This window comes from the organism of the source record quoted next, unplaced genomic scaffold (assembly GCF_019419815.1).
Source record: "Pyrus x bretschneideri cultivar Hongxiangsu unplaced genomic scaffold, Pyrus_bretschneideri_v1 Contig49, whole genome shotgun sequence".
NCBI lineage: Eukaryota > Viridiplantae > Streptophyta > Magnoliopsida > Rosales > Rosaceae > Pyrus > Pyrus x bretschneideri.
The window spans coordinates 1,547,755-1,561,469 of NW_025999786.1; the positions used below are offsets into that span (position 1 = coordinate 1,547,755).

At 39.1% G+C, this 13,715-nt stretch overlaps 3 protein-coding genes across 3 annotated transcripts; 1 reads left to right on the top strand and 2 right to left on the bottom strand.

Moving 5' to 3' along the window:
* The first annotated feature begins 135 nt into the window (after nt 1–135).
* Nucleotides 136–2,745, top strand: LOC103937733 (protein SENSITIVE TO PROTON RHIZOTOXICITY 1). The gene is made up of 2 exons (XM_048568624.1): nt 136–293; nt 959–2,745. The coding sequence occupies exon 2, from the start codon at nt 979–981 to the stop codon at nt 2,560–2,562; it is 1,584 nt and encodes a 527-aa protein (XP_048424581.1). The 5' UTR covers nt 136–293; nt 959–978; the 3' UTR covers nt 2,563–2,745.
* A 281-nt stretch (nt 2,746–3,026) lies between these two features.
* LOC125470123 (FHA domain-containing protein PS1-like) lies at nt 3,027–7,592 on the bottom strand. The gene is made up of 6 exons (XM_048568623.1): nt 6,937–7,592; nt 6,634–6,839; nt 4,489–6,324; nt 4,220–4,355; nt 3,724–4,115; nt 3,027–3,614 (listed from the first exon to the last, which is right to left on the bottom strand). Exons 1-6 carry the CDS (start codon nt 7,253–7,255, stop codon nt 3,378–3,380), a joined length of 3,126 nt encoding a protein of 1,041 aa, XP_048424580.1. The 5' UTR covers nt 7,256–7,592; the 3' UTR covers nt 3,027–3,377.
* A 585-nt stretch (nt 7,593–8,177) lies between these two features.
* LOC125470124 (transmembrane protein 18-like) lies at nt 8,178–10,910 on the bottom strand. Its single transcript, XM_048568625.1, has 4 exons — nt 10,508–10,910; nt 10,279–10,384; nt 8,650–8,798; nt 8,178–8,553 (listed from the first exon to the last, which is right to left on the bottom strand). Exons 1-4 carry the CDS (start codon nt 10,646–10,648, stop codon nt 8,458–8,460), a joined length of 492 nt encoding a protein of 163 aa, XP_048424582.1. The 5' UTR covers nt 10,649–10,910; the 3' UTR covers nt 8,178–8,457.
* Nucleotides 10,911–13,715: the final 2,805 nt, after the last annotated feature.

The following is a 13,715-nucleotide window of genomic DNA, read 5'->3' on the forward strand; positions in this document are numbered from 1 at the left end:
GATCTGATCGCGGCCCATGAACGGTCTGATTGATGGGGTTGACTACTAGCTCTTGGCCCCACTGTGTTAGACTGTAAATTGTAAAGCAGAGATTGCTGATATTTGGAAAAAAACAAACACACACAGAGATTGCTGATATATATCTAAATGGATATGTATATGTATATATATATATATAGATGCAGCTGAGCTCAACTTCTGTGTCAAACGAGTATATAAATTTGACAGCCAACTGAGTGGAGAAGAAGGAGAGGAGGCAAAAGAGCATATAAGTACAAGCACTCGACAATCTGGTGATTTTCTTACCTCCCTTTCTAGGGTTCTCATATATATATATATATATTTGATTTTTGATTTTTGATTTTTTGATTTTATTTTTTGTATGTGGTAGGATCTTATGTAATCTGTTTTGTTTAAATGAAATGGATTGTGCTGCTTTTGGGAATTATGAATGATGTTTGATGGGATTTTGGGTTTCTTACTTGGGTTTAGTGAAAATAATTCGGCTTGAACTATCTTGAATTGAGATTTTGGTTTCTTAATTGTTAATTAGCAATAAGTGTGTCTTTAAAGTTATTTAATATGCACATAAAGCTCCTAATCGATCGATATAAATTGTTTTTGGAAAACTAAGTTGAATTCTGGATGGGAAATAGGTAGGGATTAATGATTTAACTCTTAGAATTGTTACCCTATGAGGATATTTACAGTTTATGCTGAAAGTTATTTTATTTTTTGAATCATTTCATGAATAATTTGGTGAGGAAGATGATAGTTTTCTTAAAAGTAGCATCAGAGGGGAAACTGGGTGTTCAATTTGTTCAGATTTTCGGTTGCTTGTCGTGCAGCTGTATCTTAATTGGATGATTCATTTCTGTTTGCGGTTGCTTTGATTTACAATGACGATTCTCTTGTCTCGTATATTAAGTTGGATTGGTGTTGGATTTTGATACATCAGGTGAGCATATAAGTTGAGAAATGGATCCTAAAGAAAGGCAATGGGACACCTGGGAGAATCCTTCCACTGGGAATGATGTGACAAATACGATTTCCTCAGATCATCCATCTTTTAGCAATTTCAAATCGCGGCTGCATCAACGCGAGTGGGAAAGTCCCTCTGTTTTAGATTATGAAATGAGGATGGAACCGTCCTTCCAGAAGTTCCACCAGCCTTCTGATTTGCAAATGTCACATACTTGCAATTCCAAGAATGAGTCAAAAATTCCAGATCGAGAAGGTGGTAAGATGCATGAGGTGCAGCAGCCTAATAAAATCCAAGACTGGGATGCTAGAACGACGTTGAGCAATCTCACATTCCTGGAACAAAAGATCCATCAGCTTCAGGATTTAGTGCATGTGATTGTTGGCCGGAGAGGTCAAGTTCTAGGACGACCAGATGAACTTGTGGCTCAGCAACAGCAGCTCATAACTGCGGATCTTACTTCAATAATTGCTCAGTTGATCTCTACAGCAGGTAGTCTTCTACCATCTGTGAAGCATACGCTTTCCACCACATTACCTTCTAATGGACAGTTTGGGCAGCTTGATGGGTCATTTATTCCTTCTGCAGCAGGAAATGATGCGGGTGTTAAGATGCAAATTAATAGCGCAAGAAAATTAGCTGATCAGGCCAACCAGACTGATCTAATAAGTAATTATGGGACTGAGCATGTTGAAGAACATGAAACCAAAGATGAGGAGGATGCTGATGAAGGTGAGAACCTTCCGCCTGGTAGCTATGAAATTTTACAGTTAGAGAAAGAAGAAATCCTTGCACCTCACACTCACTTCTGTGCAATTTGCGGAAAGGGATTCAAGCGGGATGCAAATTTAAGGATGCACATGAGAGGTCATGGAGACGAGTACAAAACCGCAGCAGCACTTGCTAAACCCAACAAAGAATCCAGCTCTGAACCAACGCTTATCAAAAGGTATTCATGCCCTTATGCTGGCTGCAAGCGGAACAAGGATCACAAAAAGTTTCAGCCTTTGAAGACTATTTTGTGCGTCAAGAATCACTACAAGAGAACCCACTGTGACAAAAGTTACACTTGCAGCAGATGCAATATCAAGAAGTTCTCCGTTATTGCAGATCTGAAAACTCATGAGAAGCATTGTGGTATGGACAAGTGGCTTTGTTCTTGTGGCACTACCTTCTCGAGGAAAGACAAGCTTTTTGGGCACATTACCCTTTTTCAAGGCCACACTCCTGCCATACCCCTCGATGAAACAAAAGGAACTCTAGGGCCAGCAGAGCATGGGGAAGGCAATGAAGCATCAAACAGAGTTGGAAGCATAAACTTCAGTGTTAGCTCCACTGCTCCTGGCGGAGGTGGTGCAGCTCAAAATCTCATGGACGTGAAAGAAAGTATTGATGATCCGACCAGTTACTTCTCTCCATTGAATTTTGAAACCTGTAATTTTGATGGGTTTCAAGAGTTCCCTCGACTCCCGTTTGAGGATTCAGAGAGTTCATTCTCTTTTCTTATGCCAGGGTCATGTAATTACACTCACAAAACTGGAGGAGGTGAGTCGAATTTCAACAATCTTCCTCGACAGTAATGATTACTCGCCCCCCAGTGTATGATTTCCTATAAGAATTGTAAGGTTTAGATGATCCCATATATTTATGATTTCTTGAGCTTAAATAAATGATTTTCTTTGCCAGTTTGGAGCTTGTTGTAAGTTTTAGGTGATCCCATGTATCCTGAATAATAATGCATACATAATTTGAATTTGTCTTAAGTATCTTGCTCTCGACAAACAAGAACTTTCGCCACTTTACTACGATTGATCTAGTGGTATTCCTCTTCACTCAGAAATGATAGGTTTTAGGTTCCAATCTCGTGGACGGCGAATACGATACCAAATTACGCTGCTCATTGTGTGGCTTAGCCGACCTCCCCCTACCTTTAGCGTAAAAATATCGATGTACCAAAAAATAAAAAATAAAAAAAAAATCTAGAACTTTCTTTCAAGGCTTCAACATATTACGCGTATATTTCGTAAAGAATTAGAATCAGAGCTCCTTAAAAGCATCGTTTTATTTGAATGATGTAATGATGCATAACAACAGATTTCGATTCCTCAAGTTCTTGATCTAATCCCTTACATCCCCGGTAGGGTTTTGATGAGGCGACCCTTATCCTTTATGTATACAAGTTCGTTCCTTCTTTAGTCAATAGCACATTACTTTCAGAAAAACCAACACATGGGGACAATTTGATTCCTCGAGTTCTTGATAAAATCAGTTGAAAAGAAGTTGAAGTGCTTGATAAAGCACAAATAAGTCGACTTCTTCGGCATCATTTTGCTCGACAAACAACACCATTACAACTTGAGTTGAGAACGGAAATGAACGCTGTTTTTCAGTTCATCTAACGGATCTGCCCGTAATGAGAATTGTGGTGCAGAATGAGCTTCAAGCCCTTTGCACCTTCACCATTTGATAACTTCTTCCGAGGGCCGCAGCTATTGTACTTTTCTCTCAAAGCTACATTGCCGGAGTAAGACCATGTACGCCCACAGGGAGAACTGTCTGGCCACATAAACCTCTCAGAAAGTGGGTTCACCAGACTCACATGAAATTCTTGAGCTGTCTCACAAAGAAAACCCTGAAACAAAACCAAAATCATGTTTAAAAAAAAACGCCTGCATTATGCGCAAGGATGCGTCAAGGGTGGAAGGAAAAAATTGTTAAAGTAATAGTTGTAGCATCATTACCTCTGCCATGGCTTTGATCTTCAGGGTAACATCATTACTGAGAAGGATAAGTTGTCCATCGTTCCTCTTCATCCTTCTATGTAGAAGAGCACAATCTAGGATATGGTCTTCAGGGGATGGTGATACAAGGTCCATCGTGCTCCCACACCTTGAAAAAGTCAATGAGCCCGTTGTCCCAGAAGGAAAGCACCAACTCTTCTCACTAAATAGAGACAGCGGAGAAACAGGAGGGGTTGGAGCAATCAGTCTTCCATCTTCCCTTGAGCTCTGGACATGGATCCACCAATTTGTTTTAACCATACATTCTTCGATCCATTCCAGAACCGATTCAGCCTCTGTTTTCTTTCTGAAAAGGCTGCCACGTTGCTTCAAGCAATCCAGTTCCTGTATGACTGTTTACAATAAGCGAGTGCATTCACAATCATCAGCAACAATGTTACTTAGCAAATGGAATGACCAGGCATGAAAACTGATGCACGTATTCAAATTTCATTACCCATTCTTGGAATGATTAACTGTGTGCCATTAAGACCTTGTAGAAACTGCAATGACTTCCTTGATTCCTTGTCGAGAAGAGTAGTAGCATCTGCAACCATAGTCCAGCTCCTCTTTCCTTCTCCAACAGATTTATTCTGAAAATTAACTTTGAGTTACATGTCTATGCTCGATAAAGCTAGTTAGAGCCATGAAAATAAATTCATGGAAGAAAGTTAGAGCTGTGGGAATAAATTTATGAAAAATTTAACCGAGTATTGACCAACTTACAGAGTGTGCATTGGCAACCTCCTTATTTTTAGTAGAACTGAAAGATATGCTGCTTTTTGTTGCTGTGTTAGGGACTGAGTCTTCTGATATGTTCTTGCCTCCGGAGCTTTTTAGTGATTGAAAGGGAATCCTTTCTCTTCTTAATTTTGTTACTGTCAACTTTTTCCCCACCCTTGCTTGATTTCCAGACGTATTTCCTGCTAATTTTGTTTCCTGGAGTTCCTTCATTATCTGGTTCTCTTTTCCTGGGGATTCAATCAGCTCTTGTTGATGGATATTGGAGACTAGATTTAGTTTCGATGAGGATGATGTGCTTGATTTGGAAGGCTTAACTTTTATCGTACCCTTCTTTTTCAAAGACCTCAGTCGAATAGTATTTGGGGTGAAATTTTCCTTGTCTGGAGTAAAGATCTCCTCGTCCTCTTCAATATCATCATCATAACCAGCCTCTGTAGATTTTCCTCTGCTCGTATCTGTTTGAAGCTTTACAGCACTAGCAGGTTTGCCTCTTCTTGTCCAAACGCTTCCCATCCTTGTGCTTGATTTATTCTCTGATCTCAGTGGAGGGCTTTCACAGAATTCCGATTCAGGCTGTCCTTCTGCAGTAAAGAGAGATTGTGGGGTCTGGCTCTCTTTGTCATCTATTTTCTCTGACATAGATGAGTTTCCACATTCTGTCACAAGAGGTGCAGAAGAAATGCTTGTATCCCTCTTTTCATGATCTTCTGGTGCCACGCTTTTGTTTTCTGATTCTCCACAACTCACATCCACTAGACATTCTTTTTCATCAGAATGTTCAAAATTCAGGTTAAAGGGCAAGTTGGATCTTGGTTCTGGGGTCAGGCTTTCTTCTACAACTTTCTGATCTTTGGTCTCCCCGAGGACTTCCCCGATTGGCAATGATAAGTTCTCCATCACAAGAGGTCCAGAAAAAAGACATGAAATATCAGTCTGTCCATTATCTTTTCCCAATGGGCTTTGGTTCTCAAGTTTCTCATGTACAGAAGCAGCAGCATAAGCTTCCTTTTCCCTTTCATCAAAATGTTCGAACTTTTGGCTTATCAGCAAGTTCGGTTTTGGTCCTCGGGTCAGGATTTCTTCTGGAATTTGTTCATCTTTGTCCTCGTCAAGGACTTCCCCAGTCCGCAAGGATGAGTTCTCCATCACCCGAGGTCCAGAGGAAAGACATATACTATCAATCTGTCCCTGATATTTTCTCGAAGGGCTTTGGCTCTCAAATTCCTCAGGTACTTGAGTAGCAGGATATGCCTCATCTTCCTTTTCACCAGTAGAATGTTCAGCATTCAGGTTGACTGGCAAGTTTGGTTTTGATTCCGGCGTCCGATTTTCTCTCTCAACTAGCTGAATTTTAGTCTCCTCGAGGATTTCTCCATTCACAAGAGGCAAAGTCGAAAGAATAGAAAGATCATTCTTTCCATGATAAGCTTCTCCTTCCTCTGCAGTAAAAAAGGAATTCTCCGGGTTCTCTCTTTCAGAAACCTCTTCTGTGACACAGTGAGGCTGTGGGTGCTGGTTTTCCTTTTGACTAGGATTAGATTCTTCCATATTCATAAACAGGTTCACCGATTCCGTTCCAAATGCCCAGAAGCTTGACACTTCATTCTCTTCACCGCTACCTTTTGATAAGTTCTCACCACCTTCTTCACTTTGATCAGAGATTGAGTAAATGGCATTTTCCGGCAGCGGAGGTGCTGATGGGACCTCCATCTTCCCAATTACTCCCACAATTTCATCGGAGAACATCGATTCTATACCCACTGAATTTGAATCTGGAGATTCAGGTTTTTTGTTTTCAGCTGACAAAGAATTCTCCCACTGCACGAACCCAAATAGAAAACGCAAAAGAAAATTTGAATAAAGGTCATTGGCAACTGGAAAATCCCTATTCAATTCAATTCAACTGAATTCGGATAAAATACGAAACAGATTGAACAAACAAAAGAATGAAAAACCATTCAAGAAACAATCTTTTCTTTTGGGCATTCCACACTAACCATTCAATTCAATTCGTAATAATTCAAAGATGCATGAAATTAAGAACATAATCAAGAACAATTCAACAAACAATCTTTTAGGCATTCCTCAAATTCATGTCCAAAATAAACAAGCTACATAATTTCTTACCAGGTCCACTTCTTGTTCTGCACTTTCATCATCTTCGTGCTCTATGAATGGCAGGAAGGGGGTTTCAGAATCATAGGCCCGACTCATAGGAATCCAGTGCAGGCTGTAGACCCTGCTGGAACCACCAAGCTGGAGCCTGTCCCCTTCGCTCAGCTCCACTCGAACTCCCGGCTCGATCTTCTTGTCCGAAACCCAAGTCCCATGTACTGCAACGAAAACCCCAATTAACCCAACAAGCCATATATTTTGGGATTTTCTCATTTAATTAAAGAAAATTGAATGAAATGCCAAATAAATAGTTACCTGAAGACAAATCGGTGAGAGAGAGCTTTTGGGAAAAGGGGTCGGAGAGGATTTGGAGGTGGAATCTGCTGATGCTGGGGTGAGTCAAGACGATGTTGCAGTCTGGGTGTCGGCCGACGATCAAGATTTCTTCATGGGTTTTCCGGTGGACTACGGAGATGGGTTTGGAGTGCGGCGGCGGCGGGGATTTGTTGACGATAAAGATGTTCTTGAGAATGGCTCCGTTCTTGAGGACTGTGAAGACGGGGATTTTCGGCTCCTCTTCTTCTTCTTCATTTTCTTCTCCGTTCAGTTTCCTGTTCACTTTCTCGTTCGCCATGACTGTTCTTTGCTCAAGATTTGAATTTTGCGTAGGGCAAACTGGGTTTTAGAGAGAGAGAGAGAGAGAGAGAGAGAGAAGACGAATTGTTGTGATTCCTTGAGAAAATATGTGGGAGGTTGTGGGGGGATTTTATTTCAAAAAGGCTACCGTTGTGATTTTTCAATTATATAACGGCTATTTAAGGCCGACTAAATTTTCGGATTTTAAAACTAAATTATAAATTCTGAAGATTTTAAGAAAAGAAATGTTCAACATATAAATAAAGGTTTGCTTTTGTGAGTTTTCTCGCTGCTGGTGTAAAAACCAGACTTGTAGTTAAGGGGAGACTGAAATGCCTCTTTGAATCTTCCCAGACCCCAAAAGAGGTGGATAACCATGACTTCCCACCAGTGTTCTCCCTTTTAAAAAAATAAATAAATAAAGGTTTGCTTCATTAAAAATTTCAAAAAATGCAAAGGCAGACATACTTTCATACATAAAATTGCAATTGAACCTAATAAAATAACTAGTTTAGTTAGGTTTTGGTTCGATCTGATTGGTTTGTATTCGGTTTGACCTTGAACCTTCTTTTGGTTTGTACATCATCATTTAACTCATCTGGTTTGGAATTTTAAGTTGGAGGATGCTGTGAGTGGGTGCAGGGGGGAGGTTACTAGATTGTCTTTGACAGACTAATCAAGTCATTGTCTTTGTTCATTTGAGTGTGTAGAAACTAGAACATTAAATGGCTCATCGGAATGAACAAGAAAATCCGATCATTCACAACTCAGATGAACAAAAACGGGGCCTCAGCGAGACAGATTATAAGTGCGGTGCAAGCGACGCAAGTTTAGCAAACGAGAGTTTGAAACCATAGGCATTACGAACAACAGCAAAGAATTGCCGTTAACTTATAGTACCGGATTCCATCCACAAGAAATTAACAGCCAAAACTATCATACGCGGACTGAGATCAATTATCGTACGAAAAAATAGGTCAAAATTTGATGTTACAATAAAAAAGATTCTGATATGGGAACCTTGAGCACAATGCTTTAGTTAGTCCTTTAAGTAATTCATGACTCGGACGGGAAAAACTTATCCCAACTCACATCTAACTTGGAACAATGGCATCACCTAGACACAAAAAGTTTTGAAATAAAAAGCCAAGAAGGGCAAACCCCATATTCATTTGGCTGGCAATCCGGCACGAGAGAAGCTCAATCCTGCTTGCTTTGAGAAAGCCTTGCACGATGTCTTAGCTCAGCTCTTTTCCACTTAACAATCAGGCGACATAAGGAAAAGAGTGTGTTTACCTGTGAAAGAAATTAGATTCAAGTTAAAGCAAAGAATTGAAAATACGGAATCAGACAAGATACGATAATAGTTGAATATCAATCGCACGTACTAACCAAAATTATGATTGCAATGACGAGAAGCGGCCCAGACCAGAGTGTTGAGAGAAAAACTCCACCCTCATCAAAATAATCCTGACTGGCAAAGCTCTTCCAGTTCGCATGCAGGAAACTATTCAGCCTCTCTGCAAGATAAACTCCAGCCACTGCAAAACAATTTCCGCATATAAGTATCTAGATAGGCAAAAGGAACAAATGTAAGTTGACATGCTCAGTTCCACCCTTGTTCTGAAAGCAAACCCCCTTCATACTCACAGCAACACAAAAGAACATCAGTACTTAACACTGATGCCATAAATAAAAATTCTATAACCCCTTGTGAGAAGTACCGGTTGGTGGCTGAGTTGGCAAAGTTTCCAACTAATCTCAAAAACTGGAAATTACTACAATTCTCCATTAACAAGCTTCTACAAAAGGTATGAGGAGCATGATACACTAGTTGTACGATTCATGCATAATGTTTTGAAAACATCAATCTTCTGATAAAGAATGAACAAATGATCCAAACCCTAAAGAGAAACAAGGCCACCAAAATAGTAGTATTTTTTGCAGTTCTTTCTTTGAGACTGGTATCAGATATTTCAATGGATATCCTAAATAACCAGAAATCGAAACAGAAGAGATTCATACACATTCTGGAGAAATCACACAGCATACGAAATACAAAAAATCTATTTATATTTAAAGCTTCAAATAAAAAAGCACAAAGTGATTAAATAAATGGTTATATTTTGGAAGTGAAAAAAGCACAAAGTGATTATAGTTTGATATAAAGCTTGGGCATCTTGCCTAACAACAACAACAACAACAACAACAAAGCCTTTTCCCACTAAGTGGGGTCGGCTAATCTTGCCTAACAACTAAGAAAAAAAGTTATAGCTTGATCGAGTTTGTTCCTCGGTTTTATGTTCCCTCATCAAACCAGATCCTCAAACCATGTTTGAAAGTCTCCATCGAACTATCAAAGCACAAGTTCACCAATCTCCTTGGAGGCAATCAGAATCATTTGATGAAAATGAATTGGGCTGCATCTAGCAGCACATAAATCCAAATTCTTTTGCTGAAAATCCAATCGAATAAAAGAGGATCTCTGCTACCATATCACAAGGTTTCATTAGAACCATATAAACAAACCAATTTACTTAGTAGAACCAGAGTAGAACCCCAGGTTTCATTACAAGCATTTTCCCCCTTTTGAACCAAGACAATAAACAAGCTGCTCAGATCTTGTCGGGGTCAGCCCCAATTACCATTCTCAATTATGCTTTTAAATTTCGCAGTAAAATTGCTTCTGGAATCAACTCATTCTAATGTTAAAAGTATGCAAAAGCAAAAGCACACATTATATGTTTCATCAACGATCTAGCCACAAGCGAAAAAAAAAGCGATTTTGCTCAAGCCACAAAAGGACTAAAGACAAGGCATAAATCTAACTTAAATGAAAGCATTTCAGCCATAACTCATTACATGTATTATCAAACAACTACTCTATATATTGTTGTAAGGGTAGAACAATCCTTCACGGATTGACTGAAGGCGCAATCACACATTACGCGATCTCGCAAACAACACAGAACACTAACTATCATATAAATTTCATATGAAAGCAATATAAAACGAACTTACATGCCGAAAGGAACAGAAACATTTGGAAGTTGAGATTCCTCCTGGAGGTAATGGCTACTATCAGAAACACAAGATGCATCCCCATTAAACCCATCAACCAAGGTTCCTGCCAATCACCCATTAAATTAAATTAGATTTTCTTTTCAAATTTGGTTACTTTCTGGGAAACCAAACAGCGAGAGAGAGAGAGAGAGAGAGAGAGAGAGAGAGAGAGAGATAATGGAGGTACCTTCCAGTCGATGGCGTGGAAAAAGCCCAAGAAAGTGTTTACAGCAGGTGCAAGACCAGAACGTAACTCTGCGGATATTTTCTGGACGAGATCTGCCATTTGATCCAGGTGCTCCTCCACTGCCGACCGAACCTGCTCCATTTCTCACTCTCTCACACTGCTCCTTTCTTCTTCTACCTTCTACCTTCTTCTTTTCTTTCTTCTTTTAATTTCTGGAAGAATAAATAATGATCGAGTCTCTCTCTCTCTCTCTTTCTCTCCTCTTTCTGAATTCTTCTTCTCAGATCCAAAGCTGAGAGTGTCGCTGTTATTAGTCTGATGAGTCCAACGTTGCAGAGAGAAGAGAGACAAGACGAGACGAGAGGAGATGAAATAAAGTCCAAGTCGACCCAAAAACTATAAAATGGGCCGGCCAATTTCCACTTTCTTATTTATTTGGGAATTGCTTTGATCGCGATTTCTAAGGTGCAGACCTTGCATGCGGGAGGATTGTAGGCCGTTAGATGAAAATTTGACCCCTGAAAACGAATCTATCATAATGAGTTTAGGGTAAAATCGGGACTCGTTATTTAATGAAAATGGTATCCGGTATGAGTTTAAAAATTTCTTGGGATTTAAACTCCCCCAACATCAACACTTGCCAGCTTTAATTAGTCTTGTCCTCCTCCAAAACTCTCCCTCACCTGTATTTGCTCAAACATCCTTGTCATTGAAAACATCATTTTTGTTCGAAAATTTGCTTCTTGTTCCAAACCCAATTATACTATGTGCTTGTGTTCTTAGGCCTTATAGAAATTCCAGACAACAGTGAAGAAAATTAGGGGAATTTGGTTGGAGACTGTGTTGTCGGTTCCACAAATAAGACGTTCTTTTCGCTTTATTTGAGTTGGGTTCAAAGTGCTTCAACGATAACCAACGTCATATTTGATTCCCCAATGAATTTCAAATTCGGTGAGTTTTGAAAATGGAACCCTAGAATTTAATTTTGTTATTTCTGTTAGTTAGTATAAATTTAAGTTAGGTGTAAGGTTAATTATGCATGTTTGTTGATGTAATTAGCTGAATTTTGTGGATATATGTGAAATTTCTGAGAAATTTGCGTGCGTTGTGAAGTTATGAAGCTATGTTGATCGGTTTTGTACAGGCTGGGTCGTTATCTGTTGTTTTTGTAAAGTTGTAGTTTTGGGTAGGGATTGATTTTGTATCTGAATTATTGCTAATTTTATGGTGGTAGAGATTGATTTTTTCATCTGAATGATTGTTAATTTTATGGGTGGGACTTGAAATTTCTCAAGTAATGAGCATTATTCACAATAAAATTTATAACTATGAAACTTTGATGATAGGTTGTTGTAAGGTTATTTGTTGTTATTGTTAATTTTGTGGTGGGATATGAAATTGCTTAAGTAATGATACTCTGTTCACAGTAGATGTATAACTATGAAATTTCGTGATAGGTTGTTGTAAGGTTATGTGTTGTTGATTGTTGTTTGTGTATTGTTATATGTACAGGATATAACAACCCAGGATGTTCAACTAGCAACCCAAGAAGAAGAAGCGTATAAGGAAGGGTTAACAACCTATCCTAGGCCCCCTATGTGTTAGGATTGTTTAGGGAGAAGTTTAATGAGGCACAACTTTGTGATTTTAGGACACTTTGGCCACCTGCAGAGTGTGGATGAATTGGTCATCATTAGGCAATTGGTCCATGAGTTGTCATTCCATAGAGTGGCAAATCAAGGGGTTAAAGACCTAGAGGGGCTGACTTATTTAATAGGCTATAAATTGACCCGGTTCACAAAGCAGGACTTCTACCTCATTACCAGGCTTCGATGTGACGAACCCCATGACATAGAGCTTGAACCACAAAGGATTAGTCTGCTAAGGGAGTATTTTCCCAATAAATTAGGCTTGGTAGCTGAAAGTAGCAAGGGGAGGAAGGAAAAGGGGGAAGGTAAAGCCACATCTGCCACCAAGAAAGTCACCAATATGGGGAGCTTGAAATGGCATTTAAGAATTGCAAGAACAAGAAAAATGCCTTTAAGCTAGGTTTGGTATATTATTTTGCTGTATTGATAGGGGCAAAAAGAAGCGTTGCTGTGAATCTAAACTACCTCTACCTCGTGAAAGAAAAAGATAGGTTAAACAGCTTTGCATGGGATTCCATCTTCTTCGAACAATTTCATGGCAACCTTTCGTTTGATGCTTTATGAAGAGGTAGAGGTACAGTTAAGGGAGATGGTGAGGGAGATGAGGAGGAAGAAAAAGAAGAAGTTAGGGGAACGAAGAGGGTTGTGGTCTAGATGGGGTTGTAAAGGATTTTCGTACGGTTTTCAAGTAATATGTGCTGCTTTCGTTGGTAAAATTGGCTTTATTAATGTGATTGAGCATTAATTTATTAAGGAATACATGCAGATGTGGGTATACAAAAAAATTCCCCAATTTGATAAGCCTTTACGTTATTGCAAGATGGTGGATCCGGCAATTTCACAGAATTTTGCGATGGAAAACAACGAAGAAATAGCCGATCACATGGAAAAACATCATCACCCCAAAATATAATTCCATGATTACAAATCTAGTAGAAACACAATATAAAATTTCAACCACAACCACATCCAATCACATGGAAAAATAATGCTATTGTTTGGAAAGTCAACTGGACAGTGATCAACCAGATAGGCTGGTGTATATCGCAGTAAGGTTAGCACGGTTTCATGCTACGCATGTTGGATACATGATGGATATACAAGTGCTTGTTTGTTGAACAAGTTCACTGAACAATGATTGTCCAAGAAGTTTTAACGCATCAAACATTACAAGGTTTCTGGTTGTAGTATGCAAATAGTTCTTAGTCCTGAGGCATCATAGCTATCTTATACTTGTAGATAACTTTGATTTCACCTCAAAGCCCTCAATGAGACTGCAAAGCCAATAGTGTGATATTCGGGTTCACATGTATAAGTATGGAGGTACATGAATGTGCAATAAGGAATCTATCACATTTTGGTATAATTGTTCAATAGAAGGATATATCCCTCGAAGCCATTTGAAGATCCATCTCGTAAATCTCTGTCCAGAGTAACTGTTAATTAAGCTATGTTTGTAACAACTGCTTTAACATGAGATGTATCATGGTGATCATAGATAATTGTATATGATTTGACATAATTCCATATTACATAAATTGTGATCGGGATATGGATGA